Source organism: Musa acuminata, chromosome BXJ3-8 (assembly GCF_036884655.1).
Source record: "Musa acuminata AAA Group cultivar baxijiao chromosome BXJ3-8, Cavendish_Baxijiao_AAA, whole genome shotgun sequence".
Lineage (NCBI taxonomy): Eukaryota > Viridiplantae > Streptophyta > Magnoliopsida > Zingiberales > Musaceae > Musa > Musa acuminata.
In genome coordinates, this window is record NC_088356.1 from 4763060 (window position 1) to 4781325 (window position 18266).

At 36.5% G+C, this 18266-nt stretch overlaps 1 protein-coding gene and 1 long non-coding RNA gene across 2 annotated transcripts; one reads left to right on the forward strand and one right to left on the reverse strand.

Annotated features, from left to right (window-relative positions):
• Positions 1 to 3017: 3017 nt before the first annotated feature.
• LOC103993622 (obg-like ATPase 1) lies at positions 3018 to 12119 on the reverse strand. Its single transcript, XM_009413754.3, has 12 exons — positions 11870 to 12119; positions 10982 to 11149; positions 9800 to 9923; positions 9235 to 9326; positions 8410 to 8508; positions 6219 to 6332; positions 5022 to 5086; positions 4572 to 4688; positions 3877 to 3952; positions 3631 to 3723; positions 3491 to 3541; positions 3018 to 3328 (listed from the first exon to the last, which is right to left on the reverse strand). The coding sequence occupies exons 1-12, from the start codon at positions 11954 to 11956 to the stop codon at positions 3230 to 3232; spliced, it is 1185 nt and encodes a 394-aa protein (XP_009412029.1). The 5' UTR covers positions 11957 to 12119; the 3' UTR covers positions 3018 to 3229.
• Positions 12120 to 15547: 3428 nt separating this feature from the next.
• Positions 15548 to 17975, forward strand: LOC135644955 (uncharacterized). The gene is made up of 3 exons (XR_010498632.1): positions 15548 to 15684; positions 17003 to 17145; positions 17821 to 17975. It is a non-coding gene; the product is annotated as an uncharacterized LOC135644955 (long non-coding RNA).
• Positions 17976 to 18266: the final 291 nt, after the last annotated feature.

An 18266-nucleotide genomic window follows, 5' to 3' on the forward strand; every position in this document is an offset into this window, starting at 1 on the left:
CTACCATGAGATGTGAATAACTCAAGATTTTGTTGCATATTTCTGATGATTTTTATTTATTTGGTGTGTCAGATGAGTGTTTTTTTCTAGGTGGTAGATTAAGCTTTAAAGTGAAAGGGCTAATTCCACTTGTCTGAGGAGGATTGAAGTTGCAAACTAGATGTAGGGTGTGTCCACTACTCCATGAGGACCAGCCACTTTATTCCTTGTGGTTCTTTCCTTTCTGCAGCCTTGGAGTTTATCTACCTGCAGATAAGATCTTCTTCTTCTAATTCCAAGAAATGTGTCATTTGAGAACCACTCTTTCTTCCCATCACATTGTGTTCCCACAGCCACCACCATCCACAATGACAACATTTTCTTGGGGTTTGATTCCTGTTCTATCTGATTACTCACAAGCTTGGAATAGATGTCAATTAATTTTTAGTTAGTTGAAAGTCTATGTATGAGCCTGTGTTGGAGCACTAACCATGGATGGGTCTTCAACAGGATTCCAGGCTCTGTTTGTTCATGTAACACACAAAGACAACTGGTACATGATGTGCAGTGCTTCAACCCTACACTGGGATGATTTCTTAATCCTCTAGGCAAAACTGCAATCATTTGATCGAGGTAGGTGGAGATGATGAATGGAGATTTAAAGGCCACCCATCAAAAGGTTATGCTTCCTTTGTCTGAGATTGAAGGTTGGTACAAGCTATGCTCGATGGCCATGAAAGAAACAATGATCTTGTGACATTAAGGACTGGGCAGGACTCTCTCTCTCTCTCTCTCTCTCTCTCTTTCTTCTTTTGTAATTGTATATTGGCCTTGTGGTACTGTGAAGCATGGTTTGATTTCTTAATGACTCCTGTGAGGGCTGGTGGCATCACATAAGAGCATGCCATAGGTTTTGCAATGATGGTGCTGTTCCTCACCTAACTAGATGTTTGTCGTGAACTGTAGCAGATGATGGATCATCCTCCCACGTCTCACGCCTCTCCTCTGGAAGTTGCTTTCTCTGACCTTTCTCGGTTCATGTTTCTTGCTGTCCACAGGACCTGAGCTTTAGGTATGGGGTAATAATCCCATGCCTCTCTCCTCTGGGAGTTGCTTTCTCTCTCTGACCCTTCAAAGGTTCATGTTTCTTGTTGTCCACAGGACCTGAGCTTTAGGTATGGGGTAGCAATCCCTTCCGTTTGATGAACTCATGCAAGATCAGATCATCATGTCCAGGTCGATAACATTGTTTATCTCTCATGATCTGAATAGCTACTTCACATCACATCAACTTCAGAGTGCTTCACGGTTTCTGCATCAGACTTCAGTGGTGGAGTGGCTACCACACACACTGCTGTCAGTGTAAGCAGCAGCAACACTGTGAACAGTAGACGCAGCATGCATCAGAACAGTCTCTCTCTCTCTCTCATTCATTTCGTCTTCATCAATCATCCCCTGAGAATTCCAAACGGTGTTGGATTCGCCCAATGGACTGCCGAGGCTCTCGTGCACACCGTTGACTACGCTCTCGAGTCTTCGTCCTACGGTCGTTGACCAAGGGATGAAGAGTCAACTAACCATTTTCACGAGGAAGTTTGCACCCATCGATTCCACCGATCCACAAATCATGGGAGTTAATTTCTACCTGGTGGCACGTCGGCACCAGCCGTGCTTGGCATTTATTGTGGGCACATGACGTGCACAAATAAGACCATGGCCCATCATCGGCATCAGCAAGGTGAGATCTACCGGCACCTGCGCGTGGGGTTCTGTCGGCCGGGGAAGACGAATCATTGCTGGTACGGTGTGGTTTGGGCTCGTCCTTTTAGGTCCCTTAACTTCATTAGGGTTCCGAGCAGTAAAGATTCTACGAGCTATAGTGCGGGTGGAGTAGATGTTGCAGTGCTGCATGCAGGTTCCATGGAGGAGAAGCCATGGAAGCAGCAGCTTGGCATTCTCGGATTCTTACCGCTGACAAGCTCGATCGAGATTTGGATCTATCCGCTTGACAGCCCGACGTCTTGTTACCGACATCAAATCAGACACTATTCACCGCATCAAAAAGAGGGGAAAAGGAAAAGAAAGCGATTGTGATCGGCGAGTCCATGCCATGGTTGTTGAGGAAAGTGCCTGTGACGTGATACACATTCGTGCCGGTGCCTTCGGGTTGCATGGTGTCTGTGCCCTGAGATCTGTGTGTCGTTCTCCAAATCTAGATCTCTCTTTACTGTCTCCAACCCCCTCTCTCTCTCTCTCTCTATTTGACCAGGAGAGGAGGAGAGTACGGCTCTTGAAGGCCAGCTAGCTGGATCTGGCGACATGGATGGGTGCATGGAGGTACGGCGAAGCTGTCCTCGATGCACGAATGATGCATCGAACACTAAATGATCACGATATGAGTCACTGGAGATGACGTACACCTGACAAAGACTGCGATCCACAAAGATGGATTCCTTCACTTTGGAACTTATTTTCTCTTTTTATTTAACATAATAAATAAATTATATATTACCAAAAATGAATCGTTTCTAATTATATATTATCACAGATGAGATGGATTCCTGTCTTCTTTGGACTGTTTTTGTGTGATGCAATGATCACAATGAACAACATAAAATATTGCTTACATGTCACAACAATCATGTTGAATAGCGCGAAATGTCCATCATCTCAACACCCTAAAACCTCAAGTGGCACAAGACTATATAGAGCTTCCGATAGCAAGACAATGATGCACTCGGTTATTCACCGTCATTCATTCTAAAGTATTAATAAAATTGATAAAAACTACGAGGACACAAGATAATGTGGAACAACCTAATAGAAAATTCTGACTCCCCTTACTTAATTTTGAGCATCATAAGAATGCAATACTATTGTCATCTATAGAAATATGACTAAACATGATAACATTGACTTAACAAGCCGATGTCCGTACCCACATACTAAACTATGATGCCAAGGAGGAGCAAAAGATCTTCTTGCAAACTAAACATGATAACATCGACTTAACAACCAAAAGAATTGAATGTTATGACTGATTCAATCCACCACTTTGGTGCTTTGATTTTGCAACTGACTGTCGATTTTGATTCTACATCCAAAGCGTGATAGTGAGATAACACACACATCCAAAAGATAAAAAGGCTCAAAACGATTAAATAAGTAGGCTACCTATCGTTCCAATATTCTTACAATTTGCCGTCCGAATAAGGATATGAAGAAAGCAATCATCCTTCGAAAACAGACATCACTTTTTCCCGCCACCGGAAACGTTGAATTTGAAGAAGATTATGTCCCCATCCTGAACCACGTACGTCTTTCCTTCCTGCCTATATTTCCCAGCAGCCTGCAACATCAAGAAAAAAGTTGTTGACGAATTATGTCTTTTTCTTTTTGATTCTGTAGTAGGGAATTATAAGATTGACAGATGCATCATCAAAAAGAGACATGCAGTTAACTGTCCAGGGTAGACTTATCTAACCAACTATAGTGTGTAAAAGGTGCTTACTTTGACTGCTGATTCACTGCCAAGTTCTTTTAGATCATCAAACTTCATGACCTATAATTAGAGCATAAGTAGAACAGTAACAACGAATGTGTTTGGCAAACTGGATTTTGGACATGAGCTGCAGTATGACAAAGACATACCTCGGCACAAATGAAACCTCTTTCGAAATCAGTGTGAATAGCACCAGCTGCTTGAGGGGCTTTTGTCTGCCGTCTGATTTGCCAACACTTCACCTGTAATTTGCCAAACATTCATCACAAGGAAAAAGACAGACGTCTGATAGAAAATTTTGGTAGTAATACATGATTGATCACTGTCAAAACATTATGTTGAATAAAAAAGTGATAAATGAGGTACAAACAACAATCTAATAGCTCAGACTATACCTCATCTGGCCCAGCTGTGAAGAAGTATATTAGGTTGATTGCAGCAAAACCAGTCTTTATGATTTTCGGTAAAACACTGTAGGAAAGAACATTCATTCAGCCTCTATATTTAGAGCACAGCATTATCTTTCGAAATATATGCATATTATGTTTGTCAATGTCTATTTCGTACTCGAGTTTTACATTGTACACGCAAATCAATTTGACATGAATACTAATAAGCCAGATATCTTCAAGGAGACTCTCCTAGAACCTCTTCTCAAGAAAACTGTAAATCAAAACGACTTTCTAAATATTAAAATTCAATAATATAAATCAAATCAGGAAAATAATTATTCAGGCAGTTGCCTGCAAAGTCATAATGGGACTTGAAAAAAAATTGCCTGTAGCTAAATGCCTATGATATATAACCATGGCATGCAATAGGAAAAGCAAAAAAAAATTACTTTGTTTAATATATGTCAAGAGGATGGTTATACTGTATACCGCTTACACACTCCTCAGAAAGGATAAATATGGAAACACATAAGACCTACTGTAACAGTACTAAAACATTTGAATTGTGAAGAAAACAAACCCATTTTACCAGTGTTTGCAGTGACATTGTTAATGTTACATCAAACTATTCTTTATTGGTCATCAATCACTTAGAAAAGCAGAGGAAAAATTGGAATGCAAAACGCAGAGTAACTTACCTTTGTACCTTGTTTTCCTCACAGTATTTAGCAGCTTCATCCTCTGGCATATCTACCAGCTTCTTTTCTAAAACACAACTGACAGGTATAATAGGCTCACCACCATGCTCCTGCACCCTGAGCATCAAGCAAGGAAACCTTAGAATATATCCATATAACATTACATTTAACTTACACTTAAAAGCGAGCAAAAAACATACAATATAGTAATAGTTAAATGCAAATTAAAATTTTGGCCATACATCTTGTTACAGTGCAAACAATTACCAAAACACACATCATAAGGTTCATAGTTGATTTTCTTATTATCTAAAACCAACAAAAGGCCAGTGTCCTACCAAGCATTTCTATGAAAGTAGACCAATCACAACAACGACCATAGAGAGAACTAACAACAGCTAGGTCAGGTCATTTGCTATTATGAGTTTCAAGAAGAAGACACCAGCATACCAGGCATGTATCTTTGGAAGAAACTTGTTCTTCTTTCTTTGGTAGTCCTTCTCATTCATGTTCACCTGCAATTTAAACAACAGATACAGGAGCAAACATTGCATGAAACAAAAAACTAACTGAGCAAATGACCTAGCACGTAAGTCTAAATCAACTTCTGATAGAAATGATGATACACAGTAAATTGGTGGGGACTCCAAGATGTGAATATAGCTTCTGAGGTCAACATAACGCTAGTCCAGGATGTTGGCAGGGAATGAACTAAAAAGTCTAGGCAAAAAAATTACAAATAAAACTATGAAAGAATTAAATTGCAGGGTCAACATCTCAAGTGTGCCTAAAGAAATGACAAACAAAAAGGGGAAAAAAAAAGAATTAAGTTGGCAGGAAAAAAAAAACTGTCTCCATCAAGCTGTACTATAGTGCGTGCTATATTTCAATATCTTTCCTTTTCATTCTATAATTAAATTCTAAAGCATACTTAAAACTAATCTCAGATGAACTATCTGAATCACTGTGCACTTCAAACAAAAATTGCAAATATATAAGAGATTTGATAGATATTTTAGAAGAAAAAAAAAACTCAAAAAATATAACATGAAAGCACTAACAACCCAGCAATGTTGATTATGAAAGCGACAATGAGAGCAACAACAAGCAGAATTGGTCCTTCTAGATAATTCATGGTAAACTATATGGTCATCTCCGACTATTGAGCTCTGATGCGGGTAATGTCATGAGATACATATTCCAATTCCAACAGTTTGGGATGAGAATGCCAATGACAGAACCGTGCTCTTTAGCTTAATTGCATAAACAAGAATTCCTTCTTCCTAAGAAAACCCGATTTGAGCAAGCTAGGAATTTTCAGGAGCTTCTAACACTCAGCAAGTTGTTTATACTTGCTTTCGGAGTAAGTCAACCAGATGAAGCTGAAAATTGTGATGGAACCATGAGCACATCTTGAAAGCGATTAAATCAGTATGCACTACAAAGAATGTAAGCACTTCAGACATATATTTAAGTGAGGAAGCAACACTTGTTACTTCTAATCATTTATAACGAAACTAGAAATTTCTGACTAGTTCAAAATTAATAATAGAAATAAAGATTCATGAAATTGAGAGCAAAGGCTCTTAATTCATTTAAAGATGAAATACATTTCATGGCATACACCAGATGAGCAAAATAAGTTACCAAATAGACAACAGGCTTAGCAGTTAGCAACTGGAAAGAGTTCAAAATCTCAACATCTGCAGCTTTCCAATCACCGAGGCGCACATCTTTACCATCGTTCAACCATGCCTTTATCTGCAGCGTGACAGTGGAAAAAAAAATTTGCTCAAATGTTTCCATGATACAAGAGAAAGCTACAAGAATAAAAATCCTCTTATATAACAAAAAGATGAAGAACAATAAAATTGAAGGCAAGCCATGAAAATAATAACTATGCTGTATTTATGAAGGCGCAGCAAGTTGCCGATTTCTTCCTGGAGCCTGTGGCTAAAGATGAAACAGATCTAGAACAAGTTGCATTAACCATTTGCTAATATCTAAATCATCAAAATATTAATTTGTTCATTCGCCAAAATACTAGAAATCTATACTAATTTCAATGCACAATAACACAGGTTAAGTTAAAAAACTTGAAAAAAAAAAAAAACAAATAAGAAGCATGCTACACAGACTAAACTAGCAGCAACAAGCTTCTATATGATAAAAGCATCACAAGGCATTAGCGACTGAAAAGAAATCCTAGTGCCATAGAATCCACTTCTGAAGTATCATTAATTTTAAGAGATTGAACTTGATTTTGAAACAGCTCTAAGCTCGAACATCAAGAATGAGAACACAAAAAAATGGTAAAGACCAGCTAAAGGTTTCTCGCAGCAGTAATTATTCAATTCTAGCAGGAACATGCTCTTTATGTAAAGGAGTCGGAATTAAAGACAGTTTACAAAAACAGTGCAACATTACAAAAGGGTGACATTTCAGCTGCGTTCTCAAAAGACTAATAAGAGTTACCATTGAGACAAGGTTTTAAAGATAACCAGGAAACCCTCTTTTCAGACAGCTGACACAAGGGCTGTTGCAAAAAGCCAAAAACAAAACAAAAGAGGCCTTTTTCACTCAATAGACAAATCACTAAACCTTATCCTCTCCTCAAGCATCCTATAGATCTCCAGCAATCCCCTCCAACAATGAGAAGTTGACAAACAAAGCAAGCAAAGTTTTTTCTTCCTTCGTAGAACCACTGTTTGGTAAGCATAAGTGCTAAACTAGGGACTAACAAGAGTTACCATTGAGACAAGGTTTTAAAGATAACCAGGAAACCCTCTTTTCAGACAGCTGACACAAGGGCTGTTGCAAAAAGCCAAAAACAAAACAAAAGAGGCCTTTTTCACTCAATAGACAAATCACCAAACCTTATCCTCTCCTCAAGCATCCTTTAGATCTCCAGCAATCCCCTCCAACAATGAGAAGTCGACAAACAAAGCAAGCAAAGTTTTTTCTTCCTTCGTAGAACCACTGTTTGGTAAGCATAAGTGCTAAACTAGGGACGAAGCTTGACCCCAAACCGTATTTTGTACCATTTTCACTGGTTCAGCCATTTACTATAAAGCCAAACTAGTTTGTCTTCAAAAAACTTGTTCATATTCAGTTCGGGTTTAGTCAATGGCTGTTGACTAAAACTACCGTGATTCAGTGACAAATCCCCACTGACACATCATATCAACTGATATGTCCAAAACATTAACAATTTATGACCTTGCTTTATATTTACTACAATGAAGCATGTAAACCCCAAGGAGATGCTCAAATTTGAACCTAACTGCACTTTTGCATCAAGGCACCTTTGATTACAAAAATCAATGCAAAAGTCAGCAGAAACCTGATGTCTATGCAGTACAAAAAATTGAAAAATGTAGGAAGTGTCAAATCACTCCAACAGAGTACACACAAGTCATTTAACCATCTGTCTTTTCTCATTTACTGACCCCTTAATGTGTTTCAAGTTATTGGTAAGTAGGAATATAATTTCTACCCTCATCAAAAACTAAACATATGGTGAACAGACAAATTCTTTCCAAGTCCAACCTAATAATTAAATCTTCCTCAACTAACCCATGAGAACTTAAACTACGTAGATCAAAAGGTACAATTAAATAGAAAAATCTGATAGTTACATAAAATGACAGGGGCCCAAGTAGAGAGAAACCCATGGATAGCATAACTACATAGACAAATATAATGAGTATATAAGATTTACACCAAGTATCTCAAACACAAATATTTAAATAACAAATTCTAGAAAATGCAATATTGCATATGAGAAGAGTAATAGTGCAGTAACAAGGTAAAAGGATCTGAAAGGTATCATGCCAACCCTATCACATAATTCATGTTCAATTTTGAGTTGCTTATCATTGCTTCTCTTCATGCTCTTCTCCAGGTCCTCCAACTTCTTCTCAATGAACTCCACATCCTACAATGAAAAAATGTGTTTGCTTATAAAATGATGAGGCATTCTGTATTATTTAAGTATAAATAAAACATAAAGGAAGAATAGATTGATAATAATAGTCATAACATAATCCATAAATCTTTACACAAAGAAAACTATTGAAGTGATTCGCATGATCATGGTTCCGGTCCATATCAGTGTACCAACCGACCATCAGTACAATATGAATCAATCTATACCAATGTATTGACACATGGGATAGTGGGGTGTCCTAGCAGTACCTTTTGTATCGGTTTTCGATCGAACCGAAATGTATTGCCCGTACCAGGCGAACCTTACAGATGATAATGTTTTCCATCATTGTTTAGGCTAGAGTGCAAAAACCACGTTAATATTTGATAGACAATCTTCATTTGACTTTGTTCAAAAAATAACTTAATATTTGATAATGTAAAAGAAGAGCTACATTAAACTTGCAAATAGATTCATAGGTGCACACACACACATACAAACACATGCAAACTCATCAAAAGATATTTGTTGAGAATTTCTTTAAAGAAGTTCAATTTATCACTTCAAAGTTACCAGAAGTTGTGCTAGAAAATTGAAATTTGAGTAGAGTCACCCAACATTTCAAGATTATGAAGGTGCTTAAACACATCTTACGCATGCTAATAGCAACAAGAGATATCAGTCAATAAACCAACCAGCAGACACTATATTATTGAATATATAGATGGATAGTACCTTAAGCCGCAGTTCTTCACCTATGATCTCCAAGTCCCTAACAGGATCCACAGTGTCATCAACATGGATTATATCTGGATCTTCAAATGCTCCTATAAATGCAGGAACAAACTTTATAATATTGATACGAGAATTTAATAGTCATATGTTATCTAAAAATAAGAAAATAACTTCCACGAGATACATCTAATAACATGGAAAACTAATTCTAGTAAAAATCAGAAACTAAACAATTATCATCCACTACACATCCAATCATCATCTAAATTTAGACAAATCAAATTTGCATTTTCTAACTAGGAAGAAATCCTGCTAGAAATATGATCCTATCAAAGGCCATGACCTTCACAGGATCAGTAAACACAGTAGTTTGAAAATGAAGAAGTTTGCGCTGAGTGATAATCATGACTAGAAGATACTATTCAAGCTACAATGTCTAAAGTTACCATCATAATTTACAGCCTCAATGAGCTATTTGAAACAAGTGAACCTAGAATCCTGAAGATACTAATTTGAATCAAAATAGCTCCTTTTTTTTAAATAAAACAAGATGATAGAAACTTACTTAAAACATGGAAAATTCCATCAACTGCACGAATATGAGATAGGAAACTATTTCCTAGGCCCTGCCCTTCGTGAGCCCCTCTCACTAGTCCAGCTATGTCATGAATTTCAAGAAAAGCTGACACCTGCATAGGAAATAATTCTGCATTGTCAGTTCTCCTAAAAAAAACTAAAACAAACAGCACAAAAGCAATCAATAAATTAACAATGATGATACAAATGTCCTCCTTTAAAAGGATTTTTGCAACATATCAAGGACATTGTTTTTATGAGAGCTACCAAACCAAAAATAGTATGCTGAATTCAAACTAAGATGAAAACCCTACTGTATATAAGCATGATCTCCACAAAAGGTTACATTTGATACGATACATTGCTTCAGTTTGAGGAAGCACCACCAGCCAATCATTTGAAATAACTAGCATCAGGATAATGATGTTAGATTTCATATCCTATCAACCGTATTAACATTTTTCCATATAAGAGGTGTTGGTCCCCATCATTGGGAGAACAGTATTATATCATAAAGTGAAGTGACATTAAACTTTAATGCTTATTCATACATAATAATTCTGACTCTCGTCTCTATGTTTTTACCTGCTACACCTTATTTGTTTTGAATACCATCGTTTTTTAATTGGTTTAATCACCCTTTCTGTGTTTCCCTTATGTTTATGTGCATTGACAAAGGACAAGCATCATTCCTGATTGCAGTGTTTGTTCACTCATGAGTCTCCATGTTGTTTTCAAGCAAAACCTTTACACGCAATCAACAAAAGAAATATAAAATACATAGGGCAGTTTAGGACTGTGGAGAGCTATAATGCACATTGAAGGGACTTTCTTAGCACAATATAGTGCTGACCACCCAGAGGCACACATAATGTTTCGTGATTTATAGAGTTAGTGATGCATTTTGTGTCAATTATCTCACAGTTCTAGCCTTTTTTTTATTAAGCACTTGACATATACACAGCATATTGCTTCCTTCCCTTCTGGATATTGTGATTTGATGCTTTTACAGAATAGATCAATATGTAAACATACTAATTATGCAATCTCAACACTCCTACATTATTTGGTGAAGTTATTCAGATGCTTGCTACAATCAAAGTGGTTTTTGATATCTTCAATGGGGCAAGCCTGTATAAGCTTTTCAACAACAAATACAGGAAAAGCAAACCTCGCTCTTTGGCTTGTATAATTGGCTAAGCCAATCAAAGCGCTCATCAGGAACATTGACTCTTGCTTCATTAGGCTCTATGGTACAGAAAGGGAAGTTCTCAGCTGGGATTGACAATTTCGTCAGTGTATTAAATAGAGTGGATTTGCCAACATTTGGTAACCCAACCTGCAATTGCAAATATATCTCATTGAGTGCCTAGTACATAACACACGACGCTAGGGAAACCTGAGCGGTTCCAGTTAAATAAAGCAGAGTAGCTTTAAGGAGTAAGCAATGTAGACAACTCTGTAATTCTTGAAGACCATGAAAAGAAAATGACGGTTAAAAGTGTTTTTCAGAAACAGACATCAAATAGGCAAATTAATCCATGTACGTATTCTTAAGTAACATGGTTTGTTTAATATGTTAAAGCTTTGATTGCTACAGTTCAGTAATTGATATGTCAAAGAACGGTTCTAAAACTGAAGATCCTTTAAGATCACAACCCAACCATAGAACAAGATGAGGCAAAGCTTTGCTAAGATTGCATCCTTCTAGAACATCCTATCTTAAAACAATGAAAAAATAATTCTTCAAAAAGCTGCTTGTCAATATATTAGTACCCATTTCGAGTGGACTTCAAGAGAATTCTAATAAGCTTTTTTTTTACATAAGAAAGGGAACAGTTTTAAATCATGGAACAAGAGAGTTGAAGTCCAAAACCTCTCCAGAAATCCCACCTTTCTTGAAAAAGAAAAAAGAATTAACAGCCAAACTGAGGTTCCATCGGTGAAATCAAACCGAAATCCTCATTATGAAATACGGCGATGAAGTCAGTGACAAAGAAACGAAGAATTAACCAGAGGTCCTTAAGCAGGAATTTTATCGGAACGATTCAGATCTTACGATTCCAATCTTCAGATGAGATGAGAATCGCCCGAGGATCGGCCGCTCCGTGACGGCATCCTTCGACTTTGCGGCCTTGGGAGGCATTACGAGAGGGTTTTAGTGTCGAGCGTTCCTCCTCTTACGGTCTAAAGCCCGATTTCTCCCCACAATCTCCTTCCGCGAGGAGTAACAGTGAGGAAGAACGGGAGAGGCGGAGATCGAAATGGATTCTGGAGATTTATAGCAAACCCTAAGCCCGTCGCCAGGGCTCAGCCGTGGGTCGATGGCGTGCTCCTTGAGCGCTCGATGGGCAACGGCTTGGTTCGCACATGACTTGCCCGTGCGGTAACAAACCACTCCTCGTTGCATGGCTGATCGGACCCTGACAAACAGAATGGCTGACACGGAGCTTAAATTTTATCTAAAAATTATTTGGATATACATGTCCCCGTTTTCGACCCCGAATTAGATCTCTCGCTATCTTTTCAGATTAGCGGGGCCAACGTTTCAGTCCATGACCACCAATGAGAGTCCACCAGTTGGAGGAGAAAGTTTTGTGTGCGATACTTCTTCGGACGTGAAGTGCCATTCACTTTCTGGGCCCCATCGAAACGAAGTCTGTTCATTTTACGTTCGTCTCCACCACCAATGCGTTCGACGCCATTGCATTCGATCCCTTTGCCGTCCCAATGGACTTAGCCACGCCTTTTATTATTATTATTATTATTATTATTATTATATATATATATATATATATATATATATATAATTTGATACAAGATGGTTCTATCTGTTTTTGATGGACTGGTATGTATCGTTTGTATCGGACGGTATTATTCAAAATTGAAAATCTTGAGTTATATGTTAAAACTTGTGGTGAACAATTAAATTATACAGAGAAAATTTTCAATATAAATTTGTGTCATAAGCGATTAGGACACATAAGCGAGAAAGAGCTATAAGCTCTTTCTAATAAAGAGATATTATCAGACTTCAAAAGTACACGTCTGAACCCTTGTATTGATTGTTTAGTTGAGAAACAATACAAAGTTTCATTTGCTAATCCTACTTTATCTAGAAAAATATATATCTTTGATTATGTTTATACATATGTATGTAGTTCTTTAAATATAAAAACTCATAGTGGATCTATTAATATTCCTGGTATTAATAGTATACTTTATTTTATCATTTGTATATATGCTATGAAGACCAAAGATTAAGTTATTAATATATTCAAAGACTTCCATACCAAAGTTGAAAGAGAGACAAAAAAAATAATTGAAATACAAAAGATTATACACAGGATTGCTAAATGATTATTGCAGGTCACATAGCATCTAACATGAGATGACATTTTCTAATACACCTCAGCTGCAATTGTAAAGATAATGCACCGCACTATTATGGAAAAGATCAAATATATACTTTCATAGGTCAAGCTACCCAAAATGTTTTGGGATAAGGCTTCGAGGACTACAATTTATGCGATCAACTTGTCACCCTATACAACATAGATGATGATGTTATAGAGTATATATGGTAAAGGAAATATGTTTTCTACAAGCATTTAAGAGTATTTGGTTGTCATGCATTTGTCACGTTCCCGACAATGAGAGGTCTAAGTTAGATGGTAAGACAAAATAATGTATTTTTCTTGACTACTCACATGATCAGTTTGGTTATAGGCGTTGTGATTCAAAAAAGCAAAAGATGTTTAGACCTCTCATTCAAAAAAGTAAAAAAGCAAGAGATGTGATCTTCTTTGATGATCAAACCCTTAAGGATTTGAAGAATGAGGCACCAGCCAAAACTTCAACGTCAACCTTCAAAAGATATGTAATGTTTACTGATGCAGGTGAATCAAAGAGTTACCAAGAAATAATTGAAAGTGAGCAAAAAAAAAAATTGGTTAGTTGCTATATAGGAAAAGATGGATGCTCAGCACAAGAACCACACATATGATTTGGTGCAACTACTAAAGAGAATGAAAGCCTTGAATAACAAATGAGTTTTCAAGTTGAATACTCAAGAATATTATTCTCAACCAAAATACAAATTTATATTAGTTATGAAAAGTTTTTGTCAAAGAAAATGTATTGACTTTGAAGAGATTTTTTCTCATATTATTAAAATATCTTCTATTTGTATTGCTCTTGATATTACTATTGGTGATTTGAAAGATAAAATTTATATGGAGCAACTAGAAAGTTTCGAAATCAAAGGTAAAGAAAATTTTATTTGCAAGTTGAAGAAGAGCTTGTATGGGTTGAAGCAAGCTCCAAGATAGTGATATAGAAAGTTTAATTCATTTATAACTAAAAATTGATACAAAAGAACAACTTCATATCATTATGTGTGCATCAAACAGTTTAGTGATAACTTTATTATTCTCTTATTTTATATTGATGACATGCTTATTATTGGGAAAGATATATCTATAAATGATAGATTAAAGAAGTAACTAAGTTAGTCTTTTACGATGAAGGATATGAGGCCAACAAAGTAAATATTGGGCATGCAGATTTCATGTGACAGAAAAAATAAGAAGATTTGATAGTCACATAAGAAATACATCAAAAATGTATTGGAAATGTTTAGTGTGAGCAATGTAAAGCCAGTTGGTTATTATCTTTTAGGTCACTTTAAGTTATGCTTTGAATAAAGTTCATTAAATAACGAGGAGAATGAGAAATGCAAAAAATTCCTTATGCTTTAATAGTTAAAAATTTAATGTATGTAATAATATGTACGAGGACAAACATCGAATATGCAATAGGTGTAACTAGTATATTTCTTGCAAATCTAAGCAAAGAGCAATGGGCAGTAGTGAAGTAAATCCTTAGATATCTCAAAGAGAGCTCTAAAGTTTATTTAAGCTTTCAAGGTGAACCACCTATGCTGACAGGTTATACAAATACAGATATATCAAGAGATATAGATACAAGGAAATTCACATCAAGTTTTTTACTTACTTTTATGGGGGGAGTTATATCATGATAACCAGAGCACCATTCATTTGTGAAACAACACAACTTTTCATTCCAAGTCAAAACATATAAATATCAAATACCACTAGTTTTGAAATGTACCTGAAGAGAAGCAATTGCAACTTCTGAAAATTCATACAGATATTAATGGAGTAGATAAGTTGATAAAGGCCTTACTGAAAGAAAGGCGACAGATGTGCCGACAGTTGATCGTCATGGTTTTAGGAGTAATGAGGCAATCTCCTTTGTGGGCTGAAAGGAAAGGTTGCTGACAATCCATTTGTTCAGCCCATAGTGAGCTTTAATAGCCCATAGCTCACTTTCCTTATTAACCTAAAGCTAAATCAAATAAGAGAGGTATGGTAGCTGTGAAAAAGAGGTAGAAAACTATAGTAACCGGGGAAAAAACTACAACAACAACGTGATTCAAAAAGATAAAAAATAAGAGAAAAAAAAAGAAGAAAACAAGGATAATGCATCTCAGGTTAGATCACAGTAGATTTTTTTATAATTATTTAAGAAGATTTTAGATATTATATATTTTTTATATTCTAATTATTCTATTGTGATTGTTGTTTGAGTTTTAAATAAAAAATATAAGATTTATATATTTTTAATTTCTCTCACATAAATTTTGGTCTGATTGTGATTTCACTTAAATTTCGGGGTAGGGAATGAATTTGGGAATAGCTCTTAGAATCTTTTTCATCTCTTCCGCCTTCTATTTATTTGGAAGGTTCGGTGGCGAGCCGGAGGCGATGCCCATTGCCGGGCCTCTGCCTGAACGCTCGCCCATCCTTTCCCGTGCCGTCGATGGCTGCTTGAACCTCAATTCCGTCGGAGGTATCGCTTCTACTCCTCTTCGTTGCTTGATTGTGATAAGGGAGGAAGGAAGCATCGTTTGCCCTTCATGATAGGAAAGAGACTTTTAAAGAATCGAATAGATGAAAAGCTTTCTCTGACAGAACACCAAAGCAGGAGCTTGCTTTCGGTTGCAGTTGTCTGCTTTCTACTTGGTGATCAGATAGGAATCAAGTAAGTTGGCAAATGCTGAAGCTTCGACTAGGGCCTCTAACCCAATGTGGTAAACGCCTTGTATATGAGAGAAGGTCTGGCAACAATATGCTTGGATTTTGAAGGAGCATTTGATAATTTTGGATCCTTTTTAGAAGATTGTTTGATGATATTGGGAGATCACTCAGATCTCCAATGTTCTTCTTTTTAACTTTGTTTAGCTTAAAATTACAAGTTCAGTCCCTTTACGCTTCCCCAAAGAGTGATTCCTGGGTTTTTTAAGATATAACGAAAAACAAGTGTATAATAAAACCTCAGGAGAAGGCTTAAATAGACAGAATTTTGTGTAGTTGTTAAGCTCAAGATCTTTTAAAGGCATGCTATAGCCGTCAAGCTGCTCAGACTCAATGCCTAGCTGTTTCTGGAGGGAATCATCCTACGGAAAATATTCTTAGACACTAATATAAGTTAGATTTCTGAAAAGATATGGAAGAGATGCTTTTTTGAAAGAATTGTAAATTTCATTTGAATGGTGTGCCAGAAAATTTGACCATCTCTGACTAACTTATTTCCTGAAATAACCATTGTCTAGTTTGTATCGTTGGCAAATAAGGTCTTGAGGTTTTGAGCTTTAGGTTTTTAAGTTTGATGGCGCTTTATCATTTCATATTCGCAAAGTGGCCCTATGATCTTGCAAAGTCCTACTTCCATTTCAAAGAAAGGATTTCCTCTTGACAGGTGCACCATCCATTTTAAGTTATCAGTCTCTTCCTAATCAAAGCTCGAGACTGCCACAAGCAGCCTAATTTCACATTCAACCTGATGCCTCTGGTACATGTCAACTTGGCATTTGTGATGCCTTTTTGGCATGGTCTGCTTCAATCCAAGTCAGTCAGCATGATGGACTGTCCTACTAACCACAAGTGACCACTAGAATTAGACTTTGACATTGTATCTTCAAACTTTTTGAGTGTTTGAGGGTCTTGTTGAATTTTTATGATTATTTTGATTTTGATAGAAGCACTAATATTCTTTGTTTCACTTTTGAATCAAATATAGGAGTCGTGCCTAAATTTAAATCTGAATATGTTTTTTTAATCTCTCTTCACAGAGATATATTCCCTAATTATGTCATTTTCTTCATCAGAAATGAAGCTATTGCAGTGGGAACTAGTGGTGTGTTACAATGGGAAAGCCCCATGGCTGCATATTAATTCCAGGCAGGTTCATTGAGGATGGAAAGGAAGCCCATGCTGCTGGTGCTGGACAAGTCTTGGGGGATTGGGGCAGGTTATTTTCATTCCTAATATTTGTTCATATTAGAATATCATGTTGGCCCTGTTTAATTAGATTACTGCACATAATGTAATAAGAGTCCTCAGTTTTGTTGCCTTCCACATACTTGGTCTGTACAGACTGCATTTCTTAACCATGTACTGGTTATACGTTTCTCCTAGTTTATAAATATCTCAAAAACTGAAGTCTGTCACTCTTGGAAATTATTTTCATACTGAAATGTGGTTAGTCCAGATATTGTTAATCCTTTGGAGACATTGAGTGACTATAATTGTGCATCAATTGAAAACCCAAGTGATGTAGCAAGATACGACGATGAGAAATGTAGTGTGAGATTGTTAATTTTGTTTTGGTTGTTCGACACCTTCTAGCATGATCTGATTATGCTTCTTTTTATTTTTGTTTCTTATTTTCTCCTTTTCTGGTGTTTATGATATACCGAGTTCTAATTGATGTTGTTTTAAGAATGGCAATGTCTTGCAGTTTGGTATCATATCGATAATACACAACTCATCTATAATTATAGATGAGTTGTGTATCATCGATATGACACCAACAACTGGCTCCTTTTCATTTTATCAGTCTTTTTGTTTCTGATCCTGTGCATCAAGAACCATGCCTTGGGTTATTCTTGTTTGCTTGTTAGTAAGAACTAAGCTACTGTTGCAGGTAGAACCAGCAGCAGTTGGGGCACAAATGCAAGTAAGGATAACTTGGTGAGCATAACAGCTAAAAGATTGTTTAAAGTGGAAGCTGTCAAAAACAAATCAGTTGATGTTTAATCTTTTGATATGTGAACTGCATCTCTCCTATCCTTTTTCATATAGCTCTGTGTTTTCCAATCTAAATTATAATCGAATGATTAATTCCTTCTCTACTCTCATTATCCAAGCACTGTATTACCTAACATGATTGTACTTTTTCTATGCTTATGCAACATGAAGTAAATGCCTCCCACTAAAACCATGGATATTTTTTTCTTTTCAGGGGCACATCAAATCTCACCTATGAAAAATATTTGGCCATAGAGAACAAAGGTTTGGTTCTTTATTTTTGCAGGTTTGAACTCTCGACTATGGAAGTTTAGGCGAGAGTATAAAAGAATTAACAAGTGG